Source organism: Ixodes scapularis, unplaced genomic scaffold (genome assembly GCF_016920785.2).
Source record: "Ixodes scapularis isolate PalLabHiFi unplaced genomic scaffold, ASM1692078v2 PGA_scaffold11__112_contigs__length_91849675, whole genome shotgun sequence".
Classification (NCBI taxonomy): domain Eukaryota; kingdom Metazoa; phylum Arthropoda; class Arachnida; order Ixodida; family Ixodidae; genus Ixodes; species Ixodes scapularis.
The window spans coordinates 3,665,988-3,681,830 of record NW_024609837.1 but is presented as its reverse complement, the minus strand read 5'-3'; the positions used below and the strand labels follow the sequence as shown (position 1 = coordinate 3,681,830).

The 15,843-nt window shown below is 47.4% G+C and overlaps 1 protein-coding gene across 2 annotated transcripts in view; it reads right to left on the bottom strand.

The window, feature by feature from the left end:
* Window positions 1-1,299: 1,299 nt before the first annotated feature.
* Window positions 1,300-15,843, bottom strand: part of LOC8034584 (3'-5' RNA helicase YTHDC2) — a 43,071-nt gene continuing 28,527 nt past the window's right edge. Inside the window, exons 20-26 of one of the 2 annotated variants that reach the window (XM_029977209.4) lie at window positions 14,160-14,413; window positions 12,736-12,848; window positions 11,517-11,928; window positions 6,956-7,179; window positions 5,689-5,846; window positions 4,554-4,638; window positions 1,300-3,443 (exon numbers count right to left, since the gene is read on the bottom strand). In XM_029977209.4, coding sequence (XP_029833069.3) covers window positions 3,360-3,443; window positions 4,554-4,638; window positions 5,689-5,846; window positions 6,956-7,179; window positions 11,517-11,928; window positions 12,736-12,848; window positions 14,160-14,413 — 1,330 coding nt within the window. In that variant the 3' untranslated portion in view covers window positions 1,300-3,359. Of the gene's footprint in view, window positions 3,444-4,553; window positions 4,639-5,688; window positions 5,847-6,955; window positions 7,180-11,516; window positions 11,929-12,735; window positions 12,851-14,158; window positions 14,414-15,843 lie in introns of both variants that reach the window. The other variant, XM_040213404.3, reaches the window with a different exon arrangement.

Below are 15,843 nucleotides of genomic sequence, written 5' to 3'. Positions count from 1 at the left end.
AGCAGCTTTAGTGGCATTGTGTGCCACGCCTGAAACGGAGTACAGCTGCATCTCCGCGAAAATTACAGCTCTCCGTGGCCTGCAAACCACCAAGGCAATTAACGATGTCAACTGCACAATCAAATCATTTCCCCTTCGCATTGGAAGTGATGGAATGAATTCTTAGAAGGCACCGGTGAAAACGGTCAAATACATGTGGTGCAGTTACAAAACGTTTCTGGGCTCTAGCACCTGAATGCTCGTTTACTTCTGCTTGGCAGGAATTCTGGAGTCGCACGAGTATTTTTTACATAAAGGTTGGGCCTGGCACCGTCGAAGTTTGTAGACAAATTGGGAAGCCACACCAAGCCAACAGTTTTGCATTCCTCCTCGTACGGCCAAGCTCTCGGGAGTTCTACTTCGCCGCCGACATTCTCCCGCGGCGGCGGGTTTGCCGTGCTGTGTGAGCGCAAGCTGAATGCCGGTCGCACAATGACAATGGCGACGGCACATTCCTTGCCTCGATTAAAACTGCGTCAACTGGAGACCGCCGTCGAAGCGGAATGGTCCTATGGTCTGTAGCAACGGAAGAACTGCGAGAGGCTTTCCAACTCCGAATTTCCAGAGAAAAATGGAACCGCTAAGCCTCTCCGCACAAACAATGGTTACCATGCTCCGTTTCGCTTCGAGTCCGATTGCAGCCGGCGCTACAATCCGACGCAGCCAATCAAGCGGCACCGAAAGTGGACTGTCACAGCGCTCGTCGTCCGTTTGCGTTTGCCATCACTGGCAAAACCAATAGACCGACACACTGTTTACAAACAAGCCCGCATCTGCCCACACGTGGGCACTGCGCGTGCGCAGAAACTGAGTTCACGTGAAGTGAAGCGTCTGCGGATGCGCAGTGCCGTCGACAGCGCCACCACAGCTGCGTGACGTCGGGGTTGGTCTATAGCACACTGCAAATGCGCCGCGATCCCGCGTTTTTGTCTGTGCGCGAATGGTCTAGCCGGCGACGGCAAACCCACGAAGACCATGAGCGCCGTGATGATGCAGTCTTGGCACCACTGAATTGATGACATCGGATCGATGCGGGATATAGTTCAGCCGCGCCTATTGATGTATTACATCACTTTTGAGGCAAAGTAACCATCAAATTATTTCTGTAGCCTCCCCTTCAGTTGCGTCATAGACACTTTGGTGCAACTAAGGTAACGAAAGGCCTGAGGCAGCCTCCAATCTGTCGGTAGTACTTAAAATTTAAACCAAAGTCCAACCGTAACTTGGTGCACGTTTCGATGCCGCGATCGATGACACAAATTCAAACCATTGGTAAGTTTACAGTTCAAAAGTCAACATTTATGTTACACCACATTCTTGGAGGAAACAGACTTAACTGAGCAAAGAGCTCGTGCAGTAACGAGTCAATGACAGGTTCGATGGCCACTTGCCACCACATTTCTCGGAAGATATTGTTATGACTGAACGTAGCTGGAACGTTTAGGTAATGCCTGGGAAAACAATGACAGCCTACTCCATTGCCACTGGGGTCACGTACACAGACACAAACGTTTCTGTGTATGTTAATTGTTAACACATTTATGTCGATATTCTCACTGTTATTTTCGGGTTGCAGCTGGCCTGTCTGCCAATGCACTTTAAGTTTTTATTTTTGATGACAAATTAGAAAAACATTAATAGAAACTGTTTTTATAGGAATGTTCTTCGCCCCTAATTGAATCAATTACTGAGCTCTGGTTTTAACTAGAGAAGAAATTCATATTATAGTTACCAGAAAAGCCTTCTACGCAAGAAAAGGCTTAGTCAATAAAAAAAAAAGGATTCGAAGCATACGGCCACTCTAATGCTGTCCCCGAAATGTGTTGGCAGGCAATCTTGGCCAACATTTTTTGTCTTAAAAATTTGCCTTAAAAACGAAAACTTGAAGTGTCATGACAATGATGCAAAAATTCAGATAAGTCGCGCACAAAACAGACGGCACGTAAATTGACAGGCACGTCTCAACCGAAACAACTCGCACCAGCTCGTTGTAGAACAATTTACACTGGAATCTTGTTAATCTGAACTTGAAGGAGACCAAGACTTTGTTTGAATAATGCAAATTTTGAATTAACCGGGAGTTTCCTTCCTAGAAACACATAGGACGGGACCTGCATGTTTAGTTCGATATATCCGCAAGTTTGAATTAACGAGATTCTATTGTATTGTGCTTCGAACCGCAATCTGTGAATATTACGCAAGACACGAGCACTCAAGTTGCCTTGGCACTATGAATTAAAAAAAACAAAAACAAAGAAGGCAGAAACATCAAATATAGGATGTACATATAAAGGAAGTTGTGAGGCAAAGCTAACAATTCCATCACAGCTTCAAGGACTAGAATTACTGTGGCAATGCTAAAATGGCATTTTCGAGCCACGATGGTCGGCCCCACGTGAAAATGCTTGCACATATCACGTGCGTGTTGTGACGGTGACAAATCAAAGCGCTCTTCTAAAGTTTAAGGACTTATCATTGCATTTGTGAACACAGAGAGACACAGTAGGAGAAAAGTGAACACCTCTTACCTCTATGCAAAATTCTCCGAACTGTAAGGGTAAGTATAATTATCTAACAGTTGACAGGTTTCGTTGGGTCGGTCAATGTTGAAAATATTCCCATTCTTTAAAAACTCTTGGAAGTAAATTCTAATACATACCAATACCAGATAAAACTTGACTTGTTATCATTCAATAGCTAATCACTTTTACCATTTGCGAGCAAGTTTTCTTTGCAATGTTCGTTGCTCATGGAAAGCCGTGTTCATTAACAAAGTTTTATGCCAAAAACATAACTCTCATAAACACAACATCGAGCTAGTAAAAGTAGATTCCATATTTTTTTACTCTAAATCCATTCAATAAAAGGCCAATTAAAAGTAGGGATGGTGACACAACCCTATCTAGCAAGCATCTTGTTCTTATTCATGTCAAATGCTTTTTTTTTTTCTAGGCAGGATTTCAGAATTAATACACAACTGAATTAACATTTCTAGCCCAATACCGAATTTAAATACACCACTGAAAATTAATAACGAAACCTGGAATATTACTTACAATGCAAGTAATGGGGGAAAAAAAAAAAAAAAGCAAGTTGCACAGTTTCTTTTTCTTTAGGCTGCAGTATCACTCCTAAGGGTCTGTTGCAATTGTCCAGAACATTGAAGCTGCCACATTATGGGAATGAGAATAAAAAGCATAAAAAAACAACTGAAGCAAAGCAACAGCACTGAAGCTCACATTATGGTCATAAAACGCAGATGCAACGATGAGTTAATGGCCGTAGACATAAGACTGCGATTGTGGCCGGGTTTCTCAGCATCACACGATTTGGCTCGCAGCCCTGGCGTCCGGGAGTCCAATCCACAGCCGACACAGGGCTTCGCCAATCCGGGGTTCAATTTCCTGCAACAAGCATCGAAAAAAAAAAGAGGGGACAAAAAAACAAAGCTTATTTAGGTCTTCCACTTCCTTGTTTACTATAAAATATTATTTTGACAGAAACAGACAGGTACTATGCATTAGAGATCCAGTCTAATGTTTGCCATGCATGCATATTTCATTGCCAATACTATGTTTTTAAGCATACTGCATACTGGACTCGTATAAACGTAGGTGCTTGTCACGTGGTGACACTGAAAACAGTGCACATACAGTGGATAAGCTAGAAAAACCTGGTGCAACCGCACAAATTTTGTTGCAGAAAGAAAGCAGCCGCAAGACTGTTCTCCACAAAATAAATATTGCAAAGGGAACATTTTTGCGCCGCTTTCTTCGTTCGTTCGACGTTCAGACGACTCTGACATTTTACCGCTCCCACAAGATCCCAATTAATGAGGCTTATTGCACAAGCTGCGGACTCCAAATATGTGCCGATTGGTTACGCCCAATCCTGTCAAGCATAAAAGCTAAGGAAGAAGGAAGATAAACACTGGCGACGACATACAAGCGCAACCGTAACGCGAAGCTTCCGGAACGCATACTACAAATGTATGACGTCCAGCGCTACAAAAAGTGGCCACCTACTTGTATTTTTTCGGTCTAAGCTTTGCAATCAATATTGCGACGAATTAAAAGAAACAAGTAAATTGAAACTGAAAACCAACGTTTATCGAGGCACGCTCGTGCCATTAACTAAAGTCAAAAGGAACCGTACGTCGCTCGGCGACGGCAACGAAAGAGTGACCGCCCTGAAACACCGAGCTACCACCGCTTTTATACACGTGGTCAGTCCAGAAATGTATCGAACCAGACAACAGCCGAGAATGAGCCGGAACTTTTCAGAAGAGTACGCAAGTAGAAAAGAAGGAACGGGTCGAGAGGGATTCAAACCCGTTCCTCGTTGCGTGCGGCAATATGAAGACCTCTCTTCCTACGACGAAGCGCCTTTTGAAAACGGAAGAATTTTGGGGAGTCTGAAGACCCCCCCCCTACTTGGCGAGGGCCGATTCCCTCGCCGGTGCGTGCAATCGGTTAGGATGGCGGTGACGGGATGCAGAACGCTTGGCGGCATACCTGACCGTCTCTGCTGACTTGTACCTTGCGGTTCTCGTTCCATGGATTCAGTAGGTGTCGCGTGCTCTGGAATGGCAGGTTGCACCTGCAAAAGGCGACGACGACCGCTGTCGGCTGGACGTGGCTGCGCCGTGCAAGCGGCACTCGGTGTCGAGGACGACCGTGGCTCTTGTCTCGCGAGATACTCGACTCGTTCACCGACATTTGGATGTGGTACGGCGGGACTATGCTCGTGACGGACACTCACGCATGATATAAGACCTCTTGCTCCATCGGCGGTTGCTCGTGGCTCGACGAGCTCTTGTGCATTTGATTGTTTGTCCGCAGCCGTCTGTGGTTCCCAATTATTTATTTAGACCGGCGTAGGTTTCCCGGCATTTATACGTGGGAAAGATCCGCTGACATGTTTTGGTGTTTGAGCTCGGAAAAAGCTGCTTTCCAGCGGGAACTGTCCTCGAAATATATTATATTTACGTTATGTAAGAATTCAAATATTTGTTCGATCGGTACGGATTGAGACACGTTCTGAGCACACTGCCCATTGGGGCACATGTCGTCCTGTGTTGCTACATAGAGCAGAGAGAGACGTACCGGACTCAACATGCGGGGCAAACACGACAGAAAATCTGGCCGATCCACTCCCCTATCAATTAGTGTGATGCCAGAAAATTGAATTTTTCGGGTTCTAGCTAATTACCGTATCTACTCAGTTCTAATGTCCTGCCTCTCTTAAAAATGGCTATGCTTACAACTGCATAAACAGTGTGGTAAACAATAGTTGTTTAAGACACAATACAAATAATCATTTACCCATTGGTCTGAGGCACGCTTATTCGGGCTCTCCAATTAAAACTGAAAATATCTCCCAATTACAAAAACTACAGAAATTCTGCGGGCTTGTGAGAGGAGTCTAACGTGGGCGCTGGCTAGCCACGGCAGTAAAAAAGGAGTTTAATTACCCGTTTCCTCTTTAATTTCCCGGATAGCGGCAGACAACAGCGCGACACTTTTACAACATCGTCGGGCGGGAGTTAAGGGACCGCCTTTGAGGATGCGGTAAACACTACACTCAGAGACGCGTTTCGGGCACTACGGACGTGGGACAGGGTGCGATTTTTTGAAGGAACGAACGAACCTGTGCTTCCACTCAATGAAGTAGCAGCGTCCGCCCGTGTTGGCGGCGTAGTCGTTCGGGGGGCAGCACATGCTGGACGCCAGGCCTTGGAGTTGCGCGTAGCCTTGGAAGTGGCCGCTGCCTTGCACCGAGAATACCAGCACCACCTCTTTGCCCTCCTGTCACGCAAAGTTCCGCCGGACGTCACGAGAGGAGCCGTGCGAGAGGAGCGACACAGATTTCCGTGGTGACGATTCTGAGATTGTTTCGCAGTCAGAAAAGGTTGCATCGCAGGAGGTTGCTCTGCACCAGTGCATAGTAAGCACTTCACTGCCAGCTTACAGACGAGCGTAGAAGTGCGCAAGGACACTCCATTCCCAAAGTCTAGTCTCGCATCCGCCTATATTAGCACACTTTCCGGCGAACGACGCCGGTGTGCCACTTTGCATGACATGCATTCTTCACGATACAGGTGCGTCAACGTACGTACCAGAGAACCTTGTTGACACATTCTCAGAATATACGTTTTCCCGGGTGTTACTTTCACGAATGCCGGTTAAACTCCCATGGTGATACGTGTGTTAATTTCCCGCTATTTGCGTTTGCCTCGGAAGGGCTGCTGAAAAAAACGCCATCACCCGTGTAATGTGCGAGCGCATACAAGGTGCGGGACACTTTACTGCAAAGACTTTTCGTGCGTAGCGCACACGTCATACTCTGGAAGAAATGGTGCTCGCACACTCCAGTTTTTCACACTCAAATCTTCCGCGCTCGGACACACGCTTCTATCTTGCCCGTTCACAGCTCACACGCCACGACCTCCAATCGGACGTGCCGCAACCTCGCACGCTTGAATCTTGCACACTCTAAAGGCTCGCTCACACACTCGCGATTGCTTACAACTGAGTTCTCACAATCTCTCGTGACAAGAGAACATGGCGGCACGCCGGCGCCATCTACGAAGCCGTCCTGAAACTGCACTTCACTAGAGCGAAGGTTCTGCGGTGTTCGCGAGAAAACACCATCAACGAGGAACGGTCGTTCACAATATTGTCAAAAGTTTTTCGAGCAAAGAAAGGAAGATGCGCAGAAAACGGGAAATATACGGAAATGCCTTCCGCGACAACGGACGACGCCAGCGCCTTCCCTCGTCGCAAGAGACTTGGAGAAATTTAAAAGTCATGAGCGGTCGCGAGCGTGCGAATTGGCCCCAACACGTTCCAACGCTGCACATTTTCTTAAGGAGGGTGCCACGTGCTTCCACCTTGAGAGCCCACCTCGCACCCACCTTGAGAGCCCACTGCACCTTCCGGTCGGTGGCCGGACCCAGGGACCAGAGGCCCGTGGAGACGGAGACGTCCACCATCCGCTGGGAGCTCGCCTTGACGACGTAAAAGCGACGTCGCTGACCCGGAGACCGCTTGGGGCTGGGGCTAGGGCTCGGGTGGCCGCTGCTGGCCGCGGGCAGCGAGGAGGTGTCCGACCGCTCGTCCGAGCACCACGATCCGGCACCTGGAGGGGAGGACCCGGGGGTGGGGGAGAGTGCGTCGAGCTTCGCCACTAACCCCTTGGCTACCGTTGTATAATTCCTTAAAGGGACACTGACAGGGTATTTATGCTCGCCGAGGTTTTTAGTTGTACGTGACATATGAGAGCTCAACTACCCAGAACAGAATTTGCAGCTCGAAAATCGGTTTCTTTCCGCCCGAAAACCGCCGATCAAGAACTGGCCGGTTCGAGTCTCGCTCACTCTCTTTTCCGCGGTCACGGGCCGTTTTCTAAGGTATCGATGCGACCACCAAATTTAATCAAAGTCGTGGGTCACTGAATGCACACACTCAATATTAAAAATAGAAAAAAATATGAAACCCATTTTTTGTGGCTTCTAAAAAGCTGCAAATACGTTGATTGAAAAAAAAAAGTTTCACAGACAACCGGAAGCATTCTGTGCGTGCGTCGTTTCGCGTATCGTGGCACTCGCAGGGACGGCGATGGCAGCGGACGACGGGCGTGGGACCTTTATTTCAGAACTGTCGTTCGCGGTACTGGCGAATTCTGTCTACGTTTAAAAGAGAAATTTGGGACTGATCAAAAGAATTGGTATTCATCCCGTACGACACGCCCGACCACCAAGCCGATTTGCACGAAGACGTCGCCGAGCCGTCGCTCCCTTCTCGTGGCTGAAGACATCGCTCGCGCAAACGTCAAGCACGACGTGTCTACTTCGAGTTGAATATGCACGCGTGCGATTTCTTTACAAGGTGAGAATGTCGCCAATGCGTGGTGCATCCCGACTTCGACCCGGGAGTGCTTTTGCTAGAGGAAAATCGGCAGCAAACTTTTCAACTTACAGTTTATCGGCTGAACTATTACTAAAGAAAGGGATTCCTGAGTTCGGATATGCCCCAGTAGCTTAGTGGGAAGGACGTCTGCTTCACACGCCGTAGGACCGGGTTCGATCCCCCGTGAAACTTTTTTTTTTTTTTTCATATGTTTTTTGATGTTTTCATTTCTTTTTTTTTCACAATTATCACTGAAGAAATAAACAAAAAAAAAAATAAGAAACAAATGTTGTGGACGACACCTCGCTGAATTAAATGGTATGGGATTTCCTTTTTGACACCTGCGAATTCAATGTAATCACTTTCCACAAAATGCAAGGAGCATATAAATCAGGTAGCGTCCGCTTTCCGAGCTGCCCGTATATGTTCTACAGGAATTGCAGCCTGCCATTGGTCCCGATCCCGTTGATCTTTCGGAAACTCTGTCGCACAATGCCACTTCTGTTTCGGACGCAGAACATGTGAGCCAGCTCTTCACGCAACATCTTGGGTGTATTCTTTTCGAAGCCGATCAAAATTCACCACAGGCACTCACTACTCATCTCCAGCTTCTCAATGTGCAAAACAACTCATCTTGGAGTACAGAACAACGAGCGGAACATACATAACTGCAAAAGAATCCCACGGCGAACAGTTGCCGTACGCCGCATGTCGTCTGCTACGGAAAGGAGAAAAAAAAAAAAAAAAGAAAAAAAAAAGAACACACGGTCGGGTGTAGTCACGTGACTTCCGCCACTCGCTCTCTTCTCTCCACTTCTCCGACCTCCGTCGGGTTTCGGTTTCGGTTTCGAGCAGTTGCGTCTTTTGGCTTTATTAAAAAAATACGCTACTCTGTTGCAAAATATTAATTGGGTAGTCCTCCGACACCATAATGAAGCGCCTGGCAAAAAATTTAAAAAAAATTTTGGGGGGTGTCAGTGTCCCTTTAAGGGCGCCCACCCAAAATGAACAGATAAAGGGTGGAAAACATGAGTTGGGTTACCTGGGGGGATGAGACGGCGAAAAGTGATAAAAAATGAATGATAGACAGGGGGCACCTGCTACGAACCTTGTGAAGCGGGAACTGATGCCGCAGATTGTGGACGCGGCGAATTCGCGTTTCACGATGCGATAAACACGTAGGAATTCGCTACAAACTCCTATATCGCGGGAAAAAATACCACAGACTGCGGATTCGTGTTTTAATGTGCACTAAGCACGCGGAAACCAGCTACAAACTTGCGTGTCACGGGAACCAATACCGCATGCGGACAACAGATATCCCATTGCCTCCCCTTTGAATCGACACATGCGAACAGTGGGTGTTGGTCGATCCAAAAGAGAAAGCCCACTGCCAATGTGATTGATCACGACATGCAAACATAGCCACCGTTTTAGAAGGGAGCGCTGACAGATACAGTTGAACCCAGATATATCAAATTCAAAGGGGATCGTAAAATAGTTCGATATATCAGGAATTTGATATACAAAAATATGCTAAATTAAGCTCCAGCTGAATTTTTTTGGCCTCTCTGCTAATACCGAAGGTCGCCACGAACGGGAGCTTACTAAATAAAGCATCCAAGAGCTGCGAAATACAGTAGAGCGAAATACAGTGGAGTGGAGTTGGCGTAGACCGCAAACACCACTGCTTGCACGCGTGCCTGACCGGGATTTCCACGCACATAAGCTACAAAACACGAAAGTAATAATAATAAAAAAAAAAATGAAAGAAATACAGAAAAGCGAGACGCACAAAAAACGATCATGAAAACAAAAAAACTCACTAAACTCGAGCAGCAAAAAAAGAAAGGCAAAAAAAACAAACAAAAAAAAAACGGGCAAAGCAATAACGGCAAAAGAAAAAGGTAAACAAAGATAAGGCGTTCGAAGTGCGATTGTACAACCGCTGTTGTCAACACACTCCACTTGCCGAAGACTTTTTTTTGTTGTTGTTTTTGTTTGCTTATTTTATTTTGGGGCTAGAGACTCGCACAGCATCAGCATTGATCGGGGAAAGGGTGCAGGCTACCATTCCGACAGCAGGCACTCCCAGCTCTCCCTACACATGCACGTGCGCCCTTCCCCTTGCTTTTTTGCTATCCTCAATTTTTTTTGCAATTTATTTATTATTTTTTTTTTACAGTTCATTGCTGTTTTTTTTTACAACTGCTCTTTTGCTGCGTATCTCCCCGCGTGTATGCTGGCTTGGTGGTCTGCCAGCCCTGCAACGCAAGCTATGTGTTCGCTATGGCGCAACCGGATCGCGTGAAAAGCAATGGGCGGCTGGGCTTCGTTCGCTACATCAAGTCATGGGAGTTCGATACAAAAAGACAACGCTCTTATTACATGTGATTTTCAAGGGGATGTTTGGACTGTCTGATATAAACAATAATTCCAAATACCCAAGTGTGATATAACTGGGCTCCACTGTAGGAGGGAACTGAAGGAGGGTAAAAAGCTCGGCAAGTTGGTAGACGGTAATTATAAAGAGAAAAATAAAAGACATTTACAACTCCCCATAACACCGATTTCGAGTGCAGCTCTTGAGCAGGAGGAGGAGAAAATAATGATAAGAGGGTGTGGTTCTGCTGCTCATCCGTACCCTCTCCTCCTCCCCTCCTGCCTCTTTCACGTGTGAAACACACGTCCTCACACGACGTTTTGGGGCGGTGCCGAAACGTCTGCACGATGCTTTATGGGAAACGTCCCATAATGCACCGCGCAATTACACCGACTGCGACGGGACGGTGACGCCGACGCCGCTTAAGCCGGAAACAGGCGCCTAAGATCTGCGCTCTAAAACAGCGTACAAGAATGAAGGCAGAGAAAAGAAAAACATAAGACATCTTCGAGTGCTCTGTGGTACGCGTTCCTTTTCTGTGTCTTTGCCCTGGTGTGCTGTTTTAAATGCATAGAATTTAGAGGGACGCCTCTTAGAACTTTAGCATCCGTGGCTGGAATGCAGACTCAATGACATCAAGGTGTCACGTCACACAGTGACTTCGAATGTCATCACCTGATGTTAAATCACGACATACCATAACACTATATCGCATCCTGTTGTCACATCATGAGATGAGACACCGTGATGTCACGTGACACGTGATTTCCTGATGGTCATTCAAAGTCACGCGACACTGTGATGCCACATAAGCTGACGTCACATCACATTGTCATTTAAAGTTTGGTCACACCATGGTGCCACAAAGAGGACACTGTGACATCACATGACCGGACGTCACATCATGCCATGTAACATCAGGTCACACCACGACGTCACAAAGGGGACACCAATGTCCCATGACCTGGCGTCACATCACATTGTCATGTAACGTCAGGTCACACCATGACGTCACATGACCTGATGTCGCATAAAATGGTCATGTAATGTCAGATCATACCGTGATATCACAAAGGAGCTATAAATACCATGTATTTTAGAGTGCCTTTGGGATATTCTAATGAGACAGGCAGTTTTTCTAAAGTATAGGAAAAAAAAAAAGGAGACACGGATTTTGATCTTACCGGCTTCCGAGCGTCCCGCTCCGAACGGTACAGCGGGCAAACTGGCGCCCGAACCTCGCCGCGATGAGGGCAATGACCTCGCAGCCGTCCCATAGTCCAGCGACGCTCCCTTACGCAGGACTGTTCGCCTTGCCGGATTACCTGCCGGATTAGCCGCCGGATTATCCGGAGGGGCCACGGCCGGGGAGGAGAAGGACAGGTAGCCGGGCTCGAAGGCAAACGGCCGGGGTCGCTGCCCGATGCCAGGAGGTCCCTTGGGCAGGCCGAGGGCTTCCTCTTCGGAGGTGAGGACCCCGACTACGGCTCGGACTACGGCTTCGTCTACTTGCGACCACGGCTTGGTGGGGCACTGCATCCGGCGCAGGAAGAGTGCCTGCAACTTCTGGCGGAGTTGCAGGGCCAGGTGCCCCACCTGAAACGACGGCAAGGGAACGGCTTCAGGGTGCCGCAGACAGTTCTTTTGAAGCTGGCTCCCGGAACGCATCTTCGACTAGCACGTTTAGCATCCTATTCTGATTACACACCAAAAAGTGGTTGCAAAGTGGCAACAAACGTCGTCACAAAAGCGGGAGCGTCGCGCCGCAGGACGTCGCGATCGTGGCGGTTGGGCGTAGAGGTTCCATAAAAAGCACGAAAGCCATCAAATCATGCGACCATATACAGCCAGAGTAGCACCACTCCACCGCGAGATGATGGGCACACCTGCTTGCCTGGTAGTGATGCGGGGCCTATGAATGCCTTGGACTGGAATGGGACGTCCCGCCGTTACAGCAATAGTTGCGGCGAGAGGTAACGGTACCTGCCTCGATTCAGTCTTGGGCAGGGACGTTGACTGATGTGTGAAGTTTGTTACCTTTCACCACATACTTCAGTAACCGCGAGGCTGTGTTGCGAGTGGTCGAGTAAATTTCTTCACACACTGTGGCGAAAAGCTGAGGATTTTTGCTGCAAATCGTGTATTCAGAAATCAATTACTTGACGACAGGTTTCTTCTGCTACTCTAACGCTTTGTTTAAATATATGGTTCGTAAAGTATGCATTCGCAATAGTATACTATTTCCAAATCAGAAATTGGTATGTGGTTTTAAGGTAGGCCAAGCGAACCCGCTATATTTGCTACGGGTCTTACAATGCACATGATACAAAACATAGAGGGCAGAAATTCCGCCCAATTCACAACTGATGCAGGTGGCCAGTCAAGTGTTTCTTTGAGTACTACCTCGGGTTCAGCCTTGAGGGAGACCCAGTCGTCGAGCTTGAGCATGCACTTTTGGAGCTCACATTCTTCATCCTCCTCACTGTCGCTGTCCTCACCCAGGCCAAAGTTTCTCCCTGCAGAGGAAATCAACCATCAATGAATCAGTTGTTTTTTTGCCACAAGGAGTACAAATGGTAGAAAGATCCTCAAAACTCTTTCTCGGTGTGTATCCGTAACTGAGAAACACGACACTGAAACACTTGTGAAAAGCCATGGAAAGAATCAGATTCCCCCGAAAAAAATTACCGTAAAATACCGGGCAAGCACCCACTCAAAATTTGGAGATAATCGCGAAAAAGGGGGGGGGGGGGGGGGGGGGGGGGGGCCTTGTTTGGTCATGAATTTTACATATAAATGTACTGGTCATATTTTCTCATATCTTACAAATTTGCGAATGGGCGCTTAGTGTGGAATGGACGGATGCGCGGTATTCTACAGTAGCTCTCTCTCTGGCATTTCGCTCTATCTCGTCCTCACAAGAAGTTACCCATGCCATTTCCAGTGCAACCTCTTGGTCTGAATGCTCAGCAACCAACTTTTTTTTTTAAATATTTAGAAAAAAAAACTACCTTGCAAGGCATTCGCTCATTTCCCGGTTTTGAGGCCAGATATTTTTTATGGGAGCTTGAATTTCCCCCTTTTTCAACGTGCCATTCATGAGCACTTCCGAAGAAAACAGAGGCACCAACACATTTTCTGACAATGCATTGCTCAAGGTCACTTCTCTCTTAACATATCTCCGGCAAGATCTTTGTTCCACATATTTCAATATGGAAATGGGAAGATCAAGCTCTCACTCCGATGAAAGCCTGGAAATTGCCTTCCCCGAGCAATTATATTAGTAGTATCTATTCAGTGGTGCCATCTGTGAGCAACTGTTCAGAGATTTTTTTTTACAAACAAGGTTACTTTACGTTAGTGGGCAGCGACAAACTACATACATGACCCTGTTTCTTTCACTCGTGTTCAAAATTTTCAAATGTGCGCTTCGCGGATTTTTTTTTGTGTTAATGGTTTTGGTTAGGGATACGGGCAGACCTGCGAGTAATTGACGCAGTCATCAGTAAATCATGCATTCAAACGGCCGGTAGCGACAAGGGCAGCTAGCCCTTGCATCTACCCACTAATCCTTCCAATCAGAGCTCTTATAGCCCACCATGCTCTCAACTCCTCCCCTCCCACAGGTTTTTCTCTGCATACACCAACCCTCGGATCCGACGTTGCGCCACTGTCGGCATAATGTGTGCGCAGACGTTTCACTTTGCGCTGACCAGATTTCTGCATGTGCGGGTTGCCCGCGCGGACTCATTTGTAAATGGCACGCTCGTCTGTAGACCCGAAGATACGGTAGAGGTTGCGAGGCGGGGAAGGGTGCGCCGTACTGCCCTGCGGCTCGTAGAGTGCGTCCAGCGGGAGCCTGGAGGGTCCCGCGAACAGGGCCACGGTGACGGGCGACACCAGGGTGCACATGTGGGCGTAGGCCGTGGGGCCCGCGCGCGCCAGCTCCCCGTACAGGAGCCAGTCCGTCGGGAGAGACGCCACCGCCGCCGCCCGCGTCGTGGTGCCCGCCTCGCCCGTGGTCCGGATCTCCGGCTGGGAGAGCACCGAGCGGGTGTGGAAGCGCACCCTCGAGGCACGTCTGAGAATGGTGGGATCCAAGTGGGGTCGGATTCAGATGGGATTTGGATTGGACTTGGTGTTTATAGCCTGTAAGTGATGTATGTAGTTGACTGGATTGGATTGGCATTGGATTTGGTGTTTATCCCTTCAAAGCGATGTATGCAGCTGACCGGATTGGAGTGGCCATGTATTGGATTTAGCATTTATAGCCTGTAAGCGATGTCTGTAGTCGATTAGATTGGCATTGGATTTGGCATTTATAGCCTCTCAGCAACGTCTGCAGTTAATTGGATCGAATTGGCATTGAATTTGGTGTTTATAACCTCTAAGTGATGTCTCCAGTTCCGGATTGGATTGGCATTGGAATTTATAGCCTGCAAGAGATGTCTGCAATTGATTTGAATGGATTGGCATTGGATTTAGATGTGATGTGGCTACTGCAGTCTGCAAACGACATCTAGAAAGGTCTCGACAAATCGGAATTACCATACTTGGCGAACTACGCGGGGCGCAAGTTTGTCCGCTACTTTTGCAGTGGTTGTGGCGACGTCAGCAGACTGTCTTGATGTCTACTTATTAACCTTCAATCACAGCCAATTGGAGCTCGGCATTCTGACATCACCACAACCCTTGCAAAAGCAACAGACGAACTTGCGCATGGTCCGCAGACTATACATGTTTATAAGTTTTAAGATATATATCCAGTGTGAAATATGTACCAGATGCGCACTATGTACAGAATGTAAGATGTCTAAAAAAAAACACTTTTTTTTTTTTTTTTTCAGATGAAATTAATTTTTATGGTTGATACTGTAAAATTTCATAATAATGCCATTCCCCCAGAGATAGCACATCCCGTTTCTATGACTAAATATCTATGGGTTCAAAGGCCCGAATTATCGACCACCCCCAATTGCCGTCGCGATGCAACATCCGACAGGAATCGCACCGGTGGCGCAATCTGAGGTATCGGTGTGTGCAACGAGCAATTTCGGAGCAAGTTCCCGCGTGTCTGTCGCACCGCGAAAACAAAAACTACTCCATCCACAATCTGTGGTAGGAGTTCCCGTTACATAGGAGTTTGTGGCGAGTTCCCACATCGGATTTGAACTAGACTCGGCGTTTATGATTCGCAAACGATTGGATTGAATTACGAATAGGTTTAGATAGGATTTTAATTGGATTTGGCAATAGACCCTTTCCGAAACCCCGTCGAGCAACGCTAACGGATGAGTTGTGCCAAATGCTGTTGGAGTTCTCGCATCCAATACACGCTCAGAGTATAAGCCAAACAATGGCGGAGTCGGATAATTAGTACAGCAGCTCAACTGGGATTAAATTTAGATGGAATGTGAATTCAATTTTATTCTTATACAGTAAAACCTCGTTATAACAAAACGGGATATAACAAACTAATGGATATAACAAAGCAATCACAATTCCCCTTGC